At 40.4% G+C, this 19610-nt stretch overlaps 1 protein-coding gene across 3 annotated transcripts in view; it reads right to left on the bottom strand.

The window, feature by feature from the left end:
• sptbn2.L (spectrin, beta, non-erythrocytic 2 L homeolog) overlaps positions 1 to 19610 on the bottom strand; it is a 115667-nt gene that overhangs the window by 55082 nt on the left and 40975 nt on the right. The window contains exons 3-4 of one of the 3 annotated variants that reach the window (XM_018257716.2): positions 12553 to 12582; positions 4794 to 4877 (exon numbers count right to left, since the gene is read on the bottom strand). The exons of 1 other annotated variant lie outside the window; for it this stretch is intronic. In XM_018257716.2, coding sequence (XP_018113205.1) covers positions 4794 to 4877; positions 12553 to 12582 — 114 coding nt within the window. Of the gene's footprint in view, positions 1 to 4793; positions 5833 to 12552; positions 12583 to 19610 lie in introns of those variants that run through there. One more of the 3 variants, XM_018257714.2, reaches the window with a different exon arrangement.

The raw sequence follows: 19610 nt of genomic DNA, 5'->3' as shown, positions 1-19610 counted from the left end.
AAAAAATCCGCTAGTCTGTAAACCCAGCCAAAAATGCAATTGGCTCTGCATGTGGCTGGCTGGACAAAAAATTATATATAATTTATATCATAAAAGGTATATTTCGTTTTTTGGTCACAGTGGCACAATTCATTTTAGTAAGTTTTGCCATTATTTTTTTTCTTTGGCTTTAGAAACATTGGGGCAAATTCACTAAGCGCCGAACGCTAGCGTTAATTCGCTAGCGTTCGGCATTTTCGTAACTGCGCAAATTCACTAACGAACGCTGGCGTAGTTTCGCTAGTGTTACTTCGCACCCTTACGCCAGGCGAATTTACGCTAGCGACGTAACTACGCAAATTCACTAACTTGCGCAGTGTACTGAACGCTACCTTTTACGCTAGACTTCCTTCGCCACCTCAGACCTGGCGAAGCGCAATAGAGTAGATAGGGATTGTTTCAAAAAAAGTCAAAAAATTTTCTAAGTCCCAAAAAACGCTGGCGTGTTTTCTACATTATGGGTGATAGGCTGAAAAAGATCGAAAATTTTTGTGGGGCTCCCCTCCTTCCCCCCTACATTTCCTGACTCATGGCAACTTACCTAGACAGTGGGCACATGTGTAGGGCAAAATAAAATTTTTATTTGATGATTTGAAGGTTTTCTTGGCATTTGTAGTGCTGATACGTATTCCTCCATTGAAATATGAATTTGGCGCCGTATGCAAATTAGCCTTCGCTAGCGTAACTTCGTTTTACATAGCGAATCAACGCTAGCTCAACTTCGCAACCTTACGCTACCCCTGAGCGCAACTTCGGATTTTAGTGAATTTGCGGAGCGCTGGCGAAACTACGCCTGGCGAAGTGCGGCGAAGTTGCGCCTGGCGCAACTTCGCATCTTAGTGAATTTGCCCCATTGTTGCTTCATTTCTACATATGATTCAAACAAATGAAACTGTAAACTGCCTTTGTGATATATGCAGCAGTTTCTCTTGTTTCACTGGTTTACCCTCTCATCTCATTCATGATATTAGAGAATAAGATTATGTGCAGGGCTAAATAGCAGTGCAGTGAAATTCTAAAATAGAGCTGTATAATTTATTGCAAGCAACTCTGTAAACTGACACTGTAAAATCAACAACACAAAAAAATGTTAGGTTAATTTGTAACCAGTTAAAGAAACCTCTATTAGCTATACAGCACTATATAATTATACACTGTGACTTTGCTAAAAGAGAAAAAGCAGACATTCACAATTAACGTTAAACTAAGTTGTCTGTTGTATTGACTATTCCAAATTAATATACTACAGGGTTCTCTCTGTTGTTTTGTTCAAAAAATTACTGCAGCTGAAATTTACTGAATATCAGGGGGGAAAGATTATTAATATGTGATACCACTTTTTGCACCATATTGGCAGCATACAGCAGAAAGTTCCACGGATTTGTACTGCAGAAAAATGAAGACACTGAGAAATAACTACAGGCAAATAATGAAATAACTACAAGCAAAGAATCTACCACAAATGGAACCCCTTTCAACCAGCCAGAACAGGGTTGAGGCTTTCCAAGGAATTCTTTTGCCCCCCAGCATGCCCAAAGGCTCTATAAAGACCCCTGTATGACACAACATATCCCAGCCCACAAACCTGTGATGTATCAATTAATGGCCCAATATGCAGAGCATTTTGGACACTACTGAGCTGGAAGAGTACTATTGCAAACATTGTGAAATTTTTTTTTTACATTTTAACAAGAAGAGATATGGAATATACAAGCTCAAAGTCTCATGCTTATTTGGCCACTGAAATATAGAGGCTTAAATAATACTACAGCACTGCTCAGACTGTTGCCAGTATGCTAATAAACTCTTACAGTACTGGACACACCAGGGTAAATAAAGCGTCTAGTAAATGATAAAGGAAGAATACATAATTCAGTATGGAATTCTCTCTAATGTCTGGTATCTTTGGATAAGATAGAATTATTTTCCATCAGTTTAAATACAAATAAAATCTATCCTACAGTAAAAGCAACAAACCATAAAATTTTTCCACTTTCAGAGTTTATCAGAGCAATTTAATTTGGCATGCTGTAAACATATTTTAATAATGTACTTGGGCATTGAACTTTATCTTCATTTCAGAAGATATTTGGAGAACACCACAACCAATCCTGTCCAAGTAGTTCATAAGATATGTTGATTTTCTTCCAGAATGCAATTAAAGGAAAACTAAACTTTGAACAGACTTGCCAAATCAGGCTTAGAACTGGAGAAATATATAATAGGAAGAAAACCTACACACATCAAAAACTTTAGGCTGAATTCTTAGGGGTTGTGACTAATTTCCCTTGTTGTGCAATACAGTTCATACTATGTTCCCCACTGATATCGTCAACAAAATTAGTATCCCTAAAATTGCCCAGAACTAGTATGTGCGCAAACTAAAGCATAATGTTGCCCCCAATGTCCAAGTATGTGCGTAACTAAAGCATAATTTTGCACCAATGTCCAAGGACTAGTAGCAATGATATACTTCTCCCAATAACTTTTTGTCCCAGGAAAATAAATATTCAATGATAATATGGCAAGAAATCAAAACTCTCTGTTGAAAGGAGTTGAAAGGAGTCCCTTAAATCAGTAATAATGGTTATTTGCCATATTATGCACAGTGGGTGTGCCAAACTGCAGTCCTTTGAGCAAGTCTGAGGGCGCCACACCCACCCAGCTTCAAAGATTCCCTGGAAATAATTTATAAATATGGACAATTATGCAACAGGTCTAGACACAAAGTGCCAAACGCATGCCACATTAAAGGGGGTTAATCCTTTTAGGACCAACTCACACAAAGTTCCAAGGTATCGCCTTCCTTTTATGAAGGGATGTCAAACTCACCGCCTTTCAGTTTTAGCAAATTACAAGCCCCACTGCCCTTAGTCAGCTAAAATTGCAAGTCCTGATCAGATAAGGTTGGTATGCCTGACCTATGAGCAAGCTTTTGGAACAACATAATATTTGATCACTAAGAGTGATATGATTTAATAATTTTAAGATTTTGGCCTCACAGGGACTATTAATAATCAGCCATTTAACAATGCTCCAAACAGGTACATATACAGACCTATTGTTCTTCTGTTTGTATTCTAAACAGATGACAGACGTACAATCATTAGCTATCCATTAATCATAAAATCCTCCCCCCCATTTTCTATTGTTTAACTTGACAATAGAAACTAAAATATAAGGATTCTAACCAACACCCCAAGCACTCACAGACCACCATAAGTGCGTGTACAGACAAATCATTTGTTTTGTTAGTCTTAACGGAGCATGCTCTGCACTCCACAAGACTTATCACAGGAAAATACTTTGGGGCTGGACACCTTGTGTCTATGGTTTAGCAGTTACAATAATATAAATTAAAAGTGATTTACTAAGCCCACCAGCAATAATTTTAGGGTCCTCAATACTTCTAGAACCCCATTTTGCTTGTCTTTTTTAGTAACATTTAAACTGTTTACCGTGCACCCGAGGCAAACTTCACAAGCAGATTGTTGCCCACACTCGGCCTTGTGCTTTTATATGGTCATGGAACTCCTTTGTAACTTATAATATCCTTATCCCAAGAAAAGGCAGTTAAAATTATAATATGAATCAATTTACTGAGCCCCCCAGCAATAATAATTTTACCAAGAGACCAAATTTCTGTTGAGACCAAACTTCGGATAAATAAACTTCCTTTTTGTTTATCACCAAAGACCTGTGCATGCGGTGTAATACGATGTTTTATAATCTACAGACTCCTGCACACAAACATGTAACCTTGTTTAATAGCGTGCACAGTGCCGGACTGGCCCACTGGTATACCAGGAAAACTCATCTCGTGGGCCCAGTGGTCAGTGAGCTCACCCACCAATTTGACTTATATGCCTATGCCTTGACCATTTCCCGATGAGAACAAAAATAAGGAGGCAAGGAGGATAGATACACACACACACAATTGAAAACCGGCATACCCATAAAAATTTTAGGTAAAAAATTGTTGTGAATAGGTTTAGATTTTTATGGGTGTGCCTGTTTTCAATTTTGTGGCTATATATTAAATATAACTGTGCACCCCAATTATACATCAAATTAGCATTGGCGTGTGGATACTTATTGGACTATACTATATATAAATATATATCCACGAACATCAAAGAACTGGCACACCCATGTAAAAATAATTCACTTTTTTATTGGATCATAGTCCAACGTTTCAGTCCTCGTTAGGACCTTTTTCAAGTGAATTATTTTTACAAGGGTGTGCCGGTTCTTTGATGTTTGTGGATATATAGATATAGATATAGATATATATATATATATATATATATATATATATATATACACATATATCTCCTCTGCCTGCTTGCAGCCACAGGGTCTGCTTCCTCCATACTTCCACCCCGTCAATCAACATCAAAACTATTGAGAATGTATCACATTTGCAAAGCAAATAAAGACTGAAATTTGTAACTCCATCTAAATGCCATGTTCATAATTCAGCTCTGATAAATATCACTGCAAACGCCAAGTCTGTGTGTGTTGGGGAGGGGGGCTGTATTATGCACAGCACTAGTGAAGATAAAAATAAATGTTAGTTACAAAGTATAAAGCAGCTAACAATTGTATTAATTATCCCACCTCCACAATAATTTGAATACAGAAAATCCCATTGTGCCATTTTCAAATAAAAACGTCCACCCCCACAAGGAAGCATTGGCAAGGGAATAAAAGAGCTTTTGTATATAAAATGTGCAGACACAAATGCTTCTCACCTTGCAGCTGCTTGAACCTTCCTTCCAGCACGTTAGCGTATTGCACTGCATTGACGAAGGCCGCAGGGGAGAGAAGAGGGGAGGCTGATCGGGGCACAGGGGAGGTATGTCGAGGAACAGGGGAGGCAGGCTCCTCATATGGAGGGGAGTCAAACTCAAACATGGCGTGTCTCTCCTCTGCAACTTCAGTCTTCAAAGAACTTATAAAGCCAACACCACAACCAACTGAAAATATGTATATCCAATGGAATACACCCCCAAGCTATATGATCAATTATGCAATAAAAAATATAGTGATTAATGGAACAGTTTAGCAGTCTTTCCTATGCACTCTAAGGGCTAAAAAAAAAAGAATCAGAAAGGGGACTGTGCAGCTCTATGGCTGGACTAGAGATGCAGCCACAGGGACTGCCAAAGAACTTAGATCCCGTAGTTCCACTAAAATATATGTTTAGCAGTGTTTCCTCTGCAATCTAAGGGCTAAAATATAAAAGAATTAGAAAGGGGGATGTGCAGCTCTATGGCTGGACTAGAGATGCAGCCACACGGACTGCCAAAGAACTTAGATCCTGTAGTTCCACAAAAATAAATGACTAAATGTTCCTGTATCTTCCCTTCAGTCTCTCGGTCTTTTTAAACAGCAAAAATGTAAATTCTGTTGCTGCCGACGAGCCAAATTCTTGAGAGAACATAAAAAAATGGAGTTCAGAAAAATGCTACTATTTTCTTGGAATCCCCCAAATCCATTTTCGTGCGCGTTACACACTCCGGCAAATCCATTCTCAGGCCGGAAAGCAGAGCAGATTTGCTTGCAGTTGAAACTGATTTAAATGTGGTTTGTTTTTAACACGCCTGAAAAAAAATGCACCTTTTCTCCAGAGCAGGGGCCTTAAAACGATCGGATTTCAGGAATTCTTGGGATTCCTGGCACTTGGAAGGGAGAATCGTGTCCCTGGCTCCAGCTCTTCCTGTACCTTGATCCTGTGAAACGTCCCAGCCAGGTTGCAAAGGAAGGTTGGAGCGCGGAGAGTAGTGTTACAAGGGGCAGGTTTGGGTGGAACCATTTGGAAAGGTGTGACGGGGGGAGGATAAAAGATGGTACAGTCCTTGTCTGAGTTGTAGTTTTACTGTGCATTGCAATAAAAGTGAAAGCTACCGCCTCTTTACTCCATCTGTTCTGCTTGCTTAAGGTGTGGAAATTATGTTGCTGTATAATGAGATACAGGCCAGGACAGGTAGGACGCCCCATAACCAGATTGGGGGCAGTGGAGTAACTAGATGTTACTGGGCCCCACAGCAAATTAATTTTATATCCAGAGATTGTCCTGTTTTACCATATATGTTGAAATTGTTCATTACTTGGGCCTCATGGGTCCCCCTATACCTCCTGGGACCCCACAGCTTCCTTTGTAGTTACGCCCCTGGGGGAGGAGAGCAATGTTTACATGTGTAAATAAGTTCCGTGGCGTTTGGAACAAGACTTGATATGTTTGCATGTGTGATAACTTTGTGACTAGGGTTCTGACTGTGTAATGAAGGCCGCTCCAAGCCGATAAGAAAGAAGATAAAACATAATGGTGCCGTCTGCAAAGGAATCGTTTATAGCCGCCCACTGACTGGCAATTTCATTCTCATCCTTGAAACGAAGTGTGGTAATTGCCAGTCAATTAAAACAGAGTTAAGCTGGCCATAGACGCAAAGATCCGATCGTACGAATCAACGTACGATCGGACTTTCCCATCTCCCGACCCTCCACTAACCATTCAGATCAAAGTCCTTACCATTCCGATCAAATAAGAACAGATCACCCAATGTTCTGCCCCTGACAGCAATCGTACGATACTTATGTCTGACAACACTAGTGACAGTCTCCCACTGAAAATCGTACGATCGGCAATACACGCAGAGATATTATCGGCAGGCGACAGAAATTTTCTAACCTGTCCGATCGACCAAACGACCGATCTCCGATGGACGAAAAATGTCGGGACAAATCGTACGAATCCACGATTCGTACGATCGGATCTTTGCGTCTATGGCCAGCTTTAAAGACTCCCTGTAAGTGTAACCCCGTGGTTTTCCATTTCTTAACATTTCCAGGTACTCCTTTGTACAGGTACGGGATCCATTATCCAGAAACTCGTAATTCAGAAAGCTCTGAATTACAGGAAGGCCGTCTTCCATAGACTTCCTTTTAACCAAATAATCCAAATTTTTTTTAAAAAAAAATATTTTCTCTGTAATAATAAAACAGTACCTTTTTACTTGATCCAAACTAAGATATAATTAATTATTATTGGAAACAAATTCAGCCTATTGGGTTTATTGAATATTTACATGATTTTTTTTTAGAAGACTTAAGGCATGAAGATCCAAATTATGGAAAGATCCCTTATCCAGAAAACCCCAGGTCCTGAGCATTCTGGATAAAAGGTCCTATAGCTGTATAAAAACAAAGTACAGTTTACAGTTTCTAGGTTCCCTATAATATGAAAGTGGTTGGTTTGCCTAGCCTTGGTTCTCAATCCATCCTGCTCACTTGTTTGACTTGGTATACGCATTACGAATTGGTGGTATGTAAACAGCGCCGGGCCAACCCGGGCAGGCGCCCTAGGCTGCCTGGCCGGCATAACGCCCACAGACGCGTATGCGCAGAAATACCAAATGTGCGCATGCGAGAAAAAACTGAATGCGCGCATGCGCGAAAAGCTAACGCAGTGCGCATGTGCTAAAAAGCACACACACACCGGATTCATCTACGGGGACCGGACTAGGTGGTAGGAGAAGCAAAGAAGGCGCGTGCCTGGCGCCCCCCCCAATTTTGCGCCCTAGGCACGTGCCTGCTCTGCCTACCCCTAGTTCCGGCCCTGTATGTAAATGCTCAAAAAAATTTTTTCTTTAATATGTGAATAGTCTTGATTCAAATTGATTGTAAGAAGTAATTTTGTGGATACATTTATATTACATAAAGAAAGCTTTTTAAGAATACCACTGTGTGAATATGGTAATGATTACTTTTTGAGTGTGCACACCTTATATATATACAAAAGTATATCTGTGTCCACTTTTTGGGAGTGGTCTGGGACTATGTTGCACCTCTCTTAAAAAATAAAAAACAATAAATTTTCTTATTGGAGTTCCCTCCAATCATTGTTGGTAATATTCTCAATCCAAATACACAAGTTGACTTAATAAGAGAAATGCAGTTCAAATAAACATTCAAATATGCATTTATTACAACAATGTTCCCTAATTCCTTCTTCCAAAAATAAATATTTTGTGCGCACATTTTAAACTTTTTGAGCACACTTTTTAAAACCTGAGTGCTTTGGTCAGAATTAATACAAAATTTGGTGTTTTAACACAAAATTCTTGGTGTGCACCTTAGACGGAACACTGAATTACAAATGTCCAGATATTTTAAAGTTGTTGTTCACTTTAAATTAACTTTCAGTATGAGGTAGAAAGTGATATTCTGAGACAATTTGCAATTGGATATTTTGTGGTTTCTGAGTAATTTAGCTTTTTATTCAGTAGTGCAATTTCACAATTTGTTTGCTAGGGCCCAAATTACCCTAGCAACCATGCATTGGTATGAATTAGAGACTGGAATATGAATAGGATGGGCCTGTATTTAAAGACGAGTAATAATAAGTAGCATTAACTATAAATCTGTAGACATACAGAGGATTTGTTTTTAGATTATGTCAGGGTCCCCAATTTGAAAGCTGGAAAGAGTCAGAAGAAGAAGACAAATAATGCAAAAACTAACAAATTAAAAATGAAGGCCAGTGGAAAGTTGCAATTCAATATTTAACTGAAAGGTCAAAGGTGAACCACCCCTTTAAAGTTGCAAAGGTGATTGCAACTAAAAATCATTATTTGACTATTGTTTGTAGTTCCATGCATTACTGTTTACATTTTATATGTTAATCACGGAAGCATGCAAGCCATTGTAGAATATGAATTCTTATAAATTCATGGCTGGAGAGGAACTGACTACTGCAACATTATTTCAGTTGGATATGTTGTTAGAACCAGCAATTCAGACAATTGCAAGAAAATATCAGATTGCAATGCTGAGGCCCTAGGTTCAATTAAAGCCAGGATACCATACCATACACGGGCCGATAAAAGCTGCCGACAGACCGAGTCAACAGCTTATTGGCCCGTGTATCTTCCCCGATCAAGATCTGGCCGAAAGTCGGCTAGTTCTCGATTGGATGGGACTAAAAACCCCGTCGAATCATGGCTGCATCTGTTTGTTGATGCGGTCCCTCGATCCGACTGCCCGTTACCATTCGTTAGGATCCGATCGTTGGGCCCTAGGGCCCACGATGGGATCATCCCGATATTGCCCACCTCAGATGGGCATCTCGGGGAGAGATCAGCTCGTTTGGTGACATTGCCAAACGAGCGGATCTCTCTGTGTATGGCCACCTTTAGTCAACTGCATCCTCTGCCTATTTATTTGAATTGGAAATATTTGCTTGTGTTAAATGCCGGCCTTGACAAGTGGGAAGAAGCATAATTGAGAGTCCCTGATTAATCCCCACATGACAGTGACAGCCTCTGGTATAGGCCACGCATTTCCTATTTAAGTGGATATTTCCTGCACAGTCACCATATGGCATCTCCAGTGTCTGCTGCCACAATGTTGGCACATGGTTGTATCTCCCTGAGAGAACCATGTCAATCAAAATATTTAGCATGAAATGATTTGTAGAGTGGGCCAGACATAAATGGAGAAAAGAGAGCATAGCCTCAAACCACTCTGCTGATTGCCACAATAGAGTCTGTACAATATTGTGTACAAAAAATCTCCTATATTTGCTCTTTATAGTTGCTTATACAACTATACAGTTGTATAACTATACAAGTACAGAGCATGCAATTGCATTTGCTCATAGTTGAAAGAAACCCATATGCATACTCGAACCTTTCTTTTCTCACGCACTCTGATTCAGCTACCATGAGTTTATTGGTATTAGTTTCTTAGAGTTTTTCATGTTTCACTGGCATACTGCCACTAGTTTAACTAGCTCTAATCATAATAACGTGAGGAGGAAGGAAGCAAATATAATTTTGCTTACAGATGAGGTTATTAATATGCGATTCTTCTATTTTGTCTCACTGTGCACTTTTTATACAGCTAGGATGACAATAAAAACTGACTTGACTTGATATGCTCAGAAATAGGTATTGTTACTACGGACACAGGGCAGCTGCATAACTGACGAGTATTGATGTGTTCTCCACTTTCAGAGGAGGCACCTTATGTCACATCAGACATCACCCTAATTCTGGGCACAGTTAAAACTGTCATCCAATCCAAGGGCTTAACTACAGTGGAAGCAGAGGCCCTAATTAATGAGCAAATTCAACATATACTGGCAAAATAGGGTAACCTCTGGTTATGCTGAGTGCCCTAAAATTAATTTGCGTTGTGGCCCAGTAACTTTTTTTCTTTTTACTCCACTGATCCAATCAAAAATCTCGAGGTCTCCAAAAACTTGCTTCTTAAGGGTTTGGGGCAGACACATAGACACATGTTTGTTTGCAAGTGTCTTTTTCCTCATAGAAAATAATCTTTCAGAATTAAAAATACCCCCCCCCACATACACTTAATAAACTATTTTTGTGCATTGGAAAGCTTTATCTACATGGCCAGGGGAAGAAACATGCAAAAATATGGTCCTTCTGTACATTTACATTAATAATAATTAGACTACCGCTATATGCTGGTCATTGACTTTTCCACTAGTTAACCTAAGCTCTAACACTGTCTTCTCCATTCAGTGTGGTTCTTTCAATAGACAAGATTAGGACCTTGTCTCAGATGGCACTTTACCAGGGACAAGTAGAGGTAGATGTATCATAACTTCATCAGTTGTAGTGCAGTCCTTAACAAGCATCCAAGAGCTAAGTCTTGGGGTTTTCAGATGGGGGTAGTCAGAGCTGCTGTCTGTGGAGCAGGAGAGTATACCTCTCGCCTCCCCAACTTCACATTAACTTGTGGATGGTCCTTGTGCATATAATAGGCAGATGACCCGTGATTGTGGATACAAGGCCTGAGCTGGAATTTCTGGGGCTGATGTAAAATGCCCTGAAACTTTTACTATATTATTTAATGACAGTTCCCCTTTAAGGGTAGGGGCACACGGCGCGATTTCGCCGCGATTCTGCGCTAAGCGAGTTGTCGCTGCGTTTTTTAAGCCGAAATAGCTTTGCTAACTTTGGCGCTGGCGTCAATGCAAATCGCGGCGAAATCGCTGCGCTAATTCACACGCGGCGATTCGTTTTCTATTGTCGTCCGAAGTTGCCTCGCTGGGCGTTTCCGGGCGACAGTAGAAAAAGAATCGCCGCGTGTGAATTAGCGCAGCGATTTCGCCGCGATTTGCATTGACGCCAGCGCCAAAGTTAGCAAAGCTATTTCGGCTTAAAAAACGCAGCGACAACTCGCCCAGCGCAGAATCGCGGCGAAATCGCGCCGTGTGCCCCTAGCCTAAGAGGTCATTAAAGAGAAAAGCTTTTAACAGGCTGCACACGTCAACATAGACCGGCACTATGTATTTTCTCAAAAAAATCACTCTAAAAAGTATAGTCTGACAGAAATGTACAAGTAAACAGTCCCCTTCCCCCTGCTCAAACACTGACTGTCCTCACACCTCATCCCAGATCGCAAAGCAAACAGTCCTTTTGTCCTGTAATTGTGCAATTTAACTTGTCTGAAACAGTCTATTCAGAAAACAAAGGGTGAGGGGCAGCTATATGCCATGGCCATACAAATCTGATACCTTAGAGATGGTAGTCTGGGCTGCCCACAGAAAATCGATTCTTCAACAATTGACAAAGTATCCAAAATAACCTTGCCTCTGGATGAATTGAACTGCAGAAATGTCTGGCAGGCAGCTAAGAACCTATCACCCTTCATTGTAAATTAGGAGATGCAGTGGTTATAGCTCACATACATATAAATCATATTCCCTTTGTTTGGAATCCATCTCAGCAATGCTATAATGTACAGGCCTGACAGCTGAACGAAACCCTTTAGCCTAAAACACACAGCAATTTCTCCACCGGCATTTTTTGCCACAGGTGGAAAAATCACTGATTTGGCAAATATTTGTGCAAAATTGGAAGCAAAGATCCTGATATTAGTTTAAGGGTAATTAAACACAGGACTGCTTAGGCACTTTAAGTACCTTGTTTTTTAGTATCCCAAATATGGGATTCCAGATTGCCTCAATTAATGTCTTGTAGACTTGAATGAAAATTAGGAGTAGCCTGGAAACACATCATTAGCTGCTACTGTATGGGCTATTTTGGGCTATTAAAACATGCTGCTTAAGGGTCTGGACACACGGGCAGATTCGGGGAGATTAGTCGCCAGGCGACAAATCTCCTCTTTGTGGCGACTAATCTCCCTGATCTGCCTTCTGCCGGCTAAAATGAAAATCGCCTGGGGGCAGGCATTCGGGGGGCTTTGTTTTCCGAAGTCGTCCAAAGTTTTCTTGTGAAGCAATTACGGGTGACTTTGGAAAACAAAGGCTCTGAGTGCCTGCCCCCAAGAGATTTTCATTTTAGCCAGCGGAAGGCAGATCGAGGAGATTTGTCGCCTGTCGACTAATCTCCCCGAATCTGCCTGTGCAGTGTCGGACTGGGCCGGCGGGACACCGGGAAAAACCCCGGTGGGCCCCGGGCTCTTGTGGGCCCCGCCGGCCCAGATCCGCTACTTAGTGGGGCAGCGCGACCCCACTTTGTTCGGGGTCGCGGTAGAATAAAATATCTGCGCATGCGCAAAAAGGTAGCGCTGCGCGCGTGCGCACAAACGCGGCACCGCGCGCATGCACACTTGTCCCCTGAAGCACTCTGGAGCGGCAGCGGCGGCCGAAGGGGGGCCCTGGGGCATTAGCCCCGGTGGGCCCCACAACTTCCAGTCCGACCCTGTGCCCGTGTGGCCAGACCCTTAAACTGGCCATAGATGTTGAGATTTTTAAAAGATCAGATCCTGATCATGAGACCACGATCTTCTCAGAACGATCGTACGAATTTACCATCAACTAAAAAGACCAATTTACCAGGAAAACAAAGGGGAGCTGCCTGCTTGGCCCTGCAAACATAGATAGATTGCACTGGGACCGACAAAGATTTTTTGACCTGGCTGATCAATTTCCCGACAGACCGACAGAAAATCGTAAGATGTACGATCGTTCGAATACCACTAACTGCACGATAATTTCGATAATTGGTCGGGCTTCCATAAAAACGGTCGTTCGGCAAGAAGAATCGTCGCGTCTATGGGGAGTTTAAGGGTAAGGTCACACTGGGAGATTAGGGGAGATTTAGTCGCCCAGCGACTAATCGCCTCTTCTTTGGGGTGACTAATCTCCCCGAACTGCTTCCACTTCGGGTGACTTCGGAAAACGAATCGCTGCGAGTGCCATGCCGCGGGCGATTTTTTATTCTAGCAGGCGGAAGACGGGAAGCAGTTCAAGGAGGTAAGTCACCCAGTGTGACCTTACCCTAATGTACAAAGTAATCCCGCGTGCCATTACATTGCAATTTAAATTGGTGACAAAACATCTCCAATGTTCTTACCCTAAATGATAAAAACTTGCTTATTTGTTTGGTCTGTTTGCATATGTTTACCTTTCTTATTTCTAACATATAAACAGTCACTAATTATAAGATGTCAAGATAAGATGTCAAGGTAAGATGGATAACTGATAAGGGCAAATTTATGGCTTTAGGGCAATGGCAAAAAAGAGAAACACGTTACATGTAGCAATCTGGCTCAAGAAGAAGGCATTTTTCTTTGAATAAGCCAGATCGCTGCATGTAATGTGTTTTATCATGTGGCAATTTGAATGTTAGTGAAGAGAAAGGCATTTTTAACAGTAGTGCAGATTTCTCATTGTTGACAAATCTTCTCGTGTGCCATTGCCATTATTACTGGCCACTGTGGATTAAGTTCAGTGGCGTAACTACCATACAGCAGACCCCCTAACCATGGGGTGGCCCATTGAAAGGGGGGGGGGGGTTTGGACTAGTCACGGGATCTGCTGTACAGGGCTACTTTGCCTGTCTCCCACTGAGTGAGCGCACATATGCAGGGGCCTGCAGAGACTTGTTAAACCGCGCGATAGGCTGCTTAAAAAAAACAGGATACCCCTGAATAGTCTGCCTCGACCGATACTTGTCTAGCAAGGCATATTGAGAGGTTAGAATCTTTATAGAAGCATGTTGTAACTAGTTTGGGTATGAAAGACCCCTGCTTGTCTCAGCCTTCACTGGCAGTTTTTTTTTTTTTTAAATGGCCAGTATATGTCTGTATACACTTTTTAATACAATTTAAGAGAAATTCGAGCAAGTAAAGTACACTCATCTACAAATTTGGGACAAAAGGCACATTAAACATCTTTTTTAAAAATTTGCAAAATACATAGGAGTTGCGTTCATATTGTATTGTGCCAATTCTTTTAATAAAAAAAATAAATTTTTCCATTTTTTTGTTCGCTCTCTCCCCTGTAATGGCATAATTTGTAAAGGGAGAAAATGAGCTCTGCATAAACAAGCCTTCGGACTGCTAAACACTGACTCAGCAAAACTAGGGAGTGAAACAGGATGTACTAATTTGCAATTGGTTTCATTTTCTTGTTTAGTGCGAGACAACAAAAGAAGACAACCATAGATATTTCTTTAGTAAAGATATAGATGTAGGGTATATTCTGCACAAGTCTGATTCATTGAACTCATGTTAGAAAAGGTTGTGAACTGCCCTTAAATTCACTTTCAAACAGCTTTGTTCCCCCAGGGAACCACTGCCTTAACATTATCAACTATGAAAACTAGTACAGGTATAGGATCCCTTATCCGGAAATCCGATATCCAGAAAGCTCCGAATTATGGAAATAATCCAAATTTTTAAAAATGATTTCCTTTTTCTATGTAATAATAAAACAATCGCTTGTACTTGATCCCAACTAAGATATAATTAATCCTTAGAAGCAAAACCAGCCTATTGGGTTGATTTAATGTTTAAATGAATTTCTAGTAGACTTAAGGCATGCAGACCCAAATTACGGAAAGATCCGTTATCCAGAAAAACCCAGGGCCCGAGCATTCTGGATAACAGGTCCCATACCTGTACTGTTATTTGTAGTGAATCATGTCTTCCCTAAAGGCTTTCGGGCTGAGTCTGCACTCAGAGCGCTTAGTTTTCCGAAGTTGCCTCACGAGGAAACTTCGGGCAACTTTGAAAAATGAAGCGCTTGGAGTGCCATCCCGTCTGCGATTTTCATTCTAGCCTGGGGAAGGGAGGTGAGGCAGTTCGGGGACATTAGTGGCCCAGAGGAAGAGGAGATTTGTCACCGGGCGACTAATCTCCCCGAATCGCATCGTGTGTCTGTGCCCTTACCAGTGCAGGGCAACGCTGCATTATATTTTTATTACTTTTAAACACTTTCATTTTTTGATGTTACTGTTCCTTTAAACTAAATGTCCAAAGTTGTAGTTTCTAGTAAAGTTTCTAGTTATTTTTTATTGTATACAGTTTAGCTGGATGACTCAGATGAAAATGTTTAAATATCTATAACCTTTTATGAGTTAAATGGTACCGTCACTAAAGATTCGACCTCCAAGGAGAACTTGAAGTGAACAGTTCAAGCAACCACTGCTGTAGCCTTAATAAAAAGAACAATTGTATCTGAAACATACATTTTCACAGGATTGGTTTAAAGAACATTCAAGGGCAACTTTATGTATCTCCCATAGACTAGATGCAACTAGATATTTCTTGAGCCGGCCTAGCATAAATCAGTCACAGGTGCTTATGGGTCACATTCCAATAATATTTGCTGATATTTCTTAACACGCTTTTCTAAAATGCCTTTTCTTTATTTATTTTGTGCAAAGATCTAATCAGTAGTTAGCTGTAAAAGTATCATCTGTTTTGTTACTGTACACGGAGATGCATAGCTCTGAATGTGGTAACACTTGCCGGACTATGGGTAGGCTGCATGTTATGCAAATAATAACGAATGACGAAGGAGGAGGAAACGTCAAGTGACGCAAGGAGAGACGGAATAAAAGTTCAACGCATGCGCAGCCGGAACTAAGCCTCTGAAGAAGTCGCAAGACGAAACGCGTAAGGCAGGTGACGTCACTGGCAGGCGCCCAACATTGCACACGAGGAACGAACGCAAACAACCATTGCACACGAGGAACGAACGTAAACAATTCTCTATTCGCTCTCCTAAGCCTGATCATCTTGGGACTATCCGTGTGAACTGGTGCATACAGGGAACCTCCAGGTGGACGGTGCATAGATATGCTCTTTTTAAATCTTTGCCATGTGAGTGCATTTTAAGCTTTGTTTTTATAAATATTAAAAAGTTATTTTACACTATTTGCTGCTGCATGTTGATTTACAGTCTATACGAGGAGAGGAGCTCCAGGATTTTACGTGCTTACAGATATTGGCTGTTTGTGAGTACCCATCCAAACAAGCTCCTAAGGAGAGTCTTTTTTAACCCTTTGGTGAAGGTTGATAATAAAGGAGGGTCACAATTATATGGTGAAACAAACGGCTTGTTCCCTACACAAGAGGTGGCAACATTGCAAAACTTATTATACTATTTGCCTGTTTGTCTGTCCCCCGTGCCTTTTGGCGCTGGCTCTTTTATTTCAGTAACTTGTAGCAAAGGAGTGCATTTTAAAATTACATATAGAAACTAATGATATTTAAAAAAACAGCAAAGTGATTAAGCACAGCTAGCTCTACCCTGTCCTGAACATCAATTTGCTGAATTAAAGAAATGTAAACATAAAAACGCTGGCGTTTGGATTGGTTGGCAAATTCTGGGGATTTGGTCAAATCTAAATCATGCAATTAAAGTAATGTTCTTAATCCTGTTGACTGTGTGTGTTTATAAAGCCTAGAATTGTTTTCCAATCCTGAATGGAATCACAGATTTTGTTCTTATCTCCACAGCAGTGGTGCTCAATTTTTGAGTTCTGAGCCCAATATTGGGATTGTGGATTAATCTTTGCTATATTTTTAGGGTGCAGCAAAGGATACCTTGGCAGTAGGGAAAGTATAGCACCATGGCACTAAATGATATATATTTGCACCTGCCCTGCCCCTTTCAGTGTTGTCTGAGATGTTGGGATGCTGACCCTCAGCTGAGCTAAAAGCCTGCAGTCTAAAAATGCAAATATCTCCAAAACTGCTAGTAGTAGCAGTTTAGTAAAAGTGCTCAGAGAAGCACCCTGAGTAAGTTTACAGCAAATCACATTTTTTGTTTAGATTCCCCTTTAAGAACTGAGGGCTAGTATGTTGGGGCTGGAGATATGGTCACATTACTACCTGTGATGTTTGTGCCTATGAGAATATTAGGGTCTGATTTTACTATGGAGTCATATAATGTGCCTAGGCATTTACTATTTTTAACCTGCTGACTGTGACTACTTACCAGGACAAAGGTAGTAAAGTTTTGTTTGTTTTGTTTACTTTAAAAAAAGATTTTTTTTTATTGTGACCTCCGCCTTAATATCTTTTCTTAATTGAACGTGTAAAAGTAGATAATACTTGCATTATGCCATGGTTACAAAAACATTTGTCTTTTACTACCAACTTGCCTTATATCAAACCATATAGCTAAGCTCTTCAGAGACTTTTATGATGTCACTAATAGATTATCTTGACAACTGATATAGATATCACTAACATACTATGTTGGTGTTTATATTTATACAACATAAATATATTTATACACACTGCTGGTGTGGTGACATCTCCGACCTCAAATACATCTGCCCAATCAAACTCATATTCAGTCAAAAAAAAGCCACCCCCTTCTGCTTGTGTGTGTGGGTCATCAGTCTATTTGGAGCTGTTATAAATTCCACCCACAGGACAAAAAAGCCAGTACAATTTCACAGATCTTATGTGGCCAAAGGTCAATCTCTTTAAGATTGCAATAATATAGACCATATAGGCGGGATGCAGCCGCCAGTTGGTCAGCACTGGGCTGGATGCAGCCGCCAGTTAGCCAGCGCTGCCCAACTGGCAGCTGCGTCCAGCTTGCGTGTCTACCTTGTGCCTGCCCCAGAGTTTTGGCTGCTACCTTATAAACATGTCTGCTTTTTAAAGGAACAGTTCAGTATAAAAATAAAAACTGGCTAAATAGCCCATGCAAAATAAAAAATTTTTGATCCTCAGCATTCAGCTCAGATTCAAAAGCAAACAGTTATGGCCCACGTGTCAGGAAGTAGTGTTCTGGCTATTATGTTAGAAATACAGTTACTTCAGCCTTTATACATTAAATTTTTGGCTAACTAACTATATTAGAAACATTTTTTATTTTGCATGGGCTATCTATTTAGCCAGTTTTTATTTTCATACGAACAATTCCTTTAAGGGATGGAATTCCTGTAATTAACTGCTGCCAAACAGCTCAGTAGCTGACATGGCCTTCCTGAATAAAGCCAGTTCAGTTTAAAGAGTTGTGGGAGCCCAGTAGCTGACATGGCCTTCCTGAATAAAGCCAGTTCAGTTTAAAGAGTTGTGGGAGCCCAGTAGCTGACATGGCCTTCCTGAATGAAGCCAGTTCAGTTTAGAGAGTTGTGGGAGCCCAGTAGCTGACATGGCCTTCCTGAATGAAGCCAGTTCAGTTTAGAGAGTTGTGGGGTGTGTGACATCACGTGCGACCTGTAAATGCAACTCTGCCATTCAACATACAAGGAGTGCTTGAAAGGTCCTGATTGGTTCCCTATTGCCTGTGCTGTGCTGTTTGTGCCTGCCATACACTGCCTGGGCCTGCCCTTCACTGCTTGAGCATGCCCAACATTGCCTGTTAAAAAAGCAAGAACCAGATAGGTGGTCCATAAGGTGTGCAATTACATGCTAGGACTTGCTGTGCTATTATTGTTTTGATGCCGGTTGTTACTTTGCAATTTAATGCTGAATATTACATGTGTGGGCCTATATAACAACTAATTTTCATGGTTTTAGTGATTTTTGAAACCATGACCAAACTCACAAACTCTAAAACAACAAAAATGACATGAGATTTATTAAAAGATCTGATTAAAAAAATGTTAATGAAAAATTATGTTGAACTCTGTGCTAAAAAATGTTCATGATTTTTACACTTCATAAATCTTGAATTTTACACTTCATAAATCTTGAATTTTTAGATCTTTTTAAAAAGAATTAGAAAACTAAAAAATTTTAGAAATTTGTGGAAAATGTGATTGTTAGTTAATTACCCCCTTAGTGTTGGGTGGTCAGTTTTATGTTGGAAGTTACTGTGTCATTTAGTAGCACATTTATCAGACAGCTTTTTACACCGTTTTTTTTTTTTAAAAAAACAAAACACTGGTGTGGTCAACAAGCAAGAATAACAATTTAAGTGACTGCCAGAATGAAGGAATGGTTGGAGGCATTAAATTCATTGAACAAGTCTTGTGATCATTTCATAAACAGTAATAGTGATGGTAGGAAGGGAAAACTTGATTTGGATGTGGAAAAGATAATCACTGAGAAAGCTGGGAGGAAAAAAATAATGCTGTTTGAAAACAGAACTAGAGAATTTGGATCGGAATGCAATAGCCAGTAGTATTTAAAGTGGTTAATAAGAAGGACAAACAATATAGAAGTGGGCCCCAGAAGTTTATGTTATACATATAGGGGCAGATTTACTAAGGGTCGAAGTAAATTTGAGGGAGTTTTCGAAGTAAAAAAAATCTAAATTCGAAGTAATTTTTTGGATACTTCGAACATCGAATAGGATACTACGACTTCGAATTTAC

Source organism: Xenopus laevis, chromosome 4L (genome assembly GCF_017654675.1).
Source record: "Xenopus laevis strain J_2021 chromosome 4L, Xenopus_laevis_v10.1, whole genome shotgun sequence".
Lineage (NCBI taxonomy): Eukaryota > Metazoa > Chordata > Amphibia > Anura > Pipidae > Xenopus > Xenopus laevis.
Note: the sequence above shows the minus strand (reverse complement) of the source record. Positions and strands in the feature narration are given on the sequence as shown.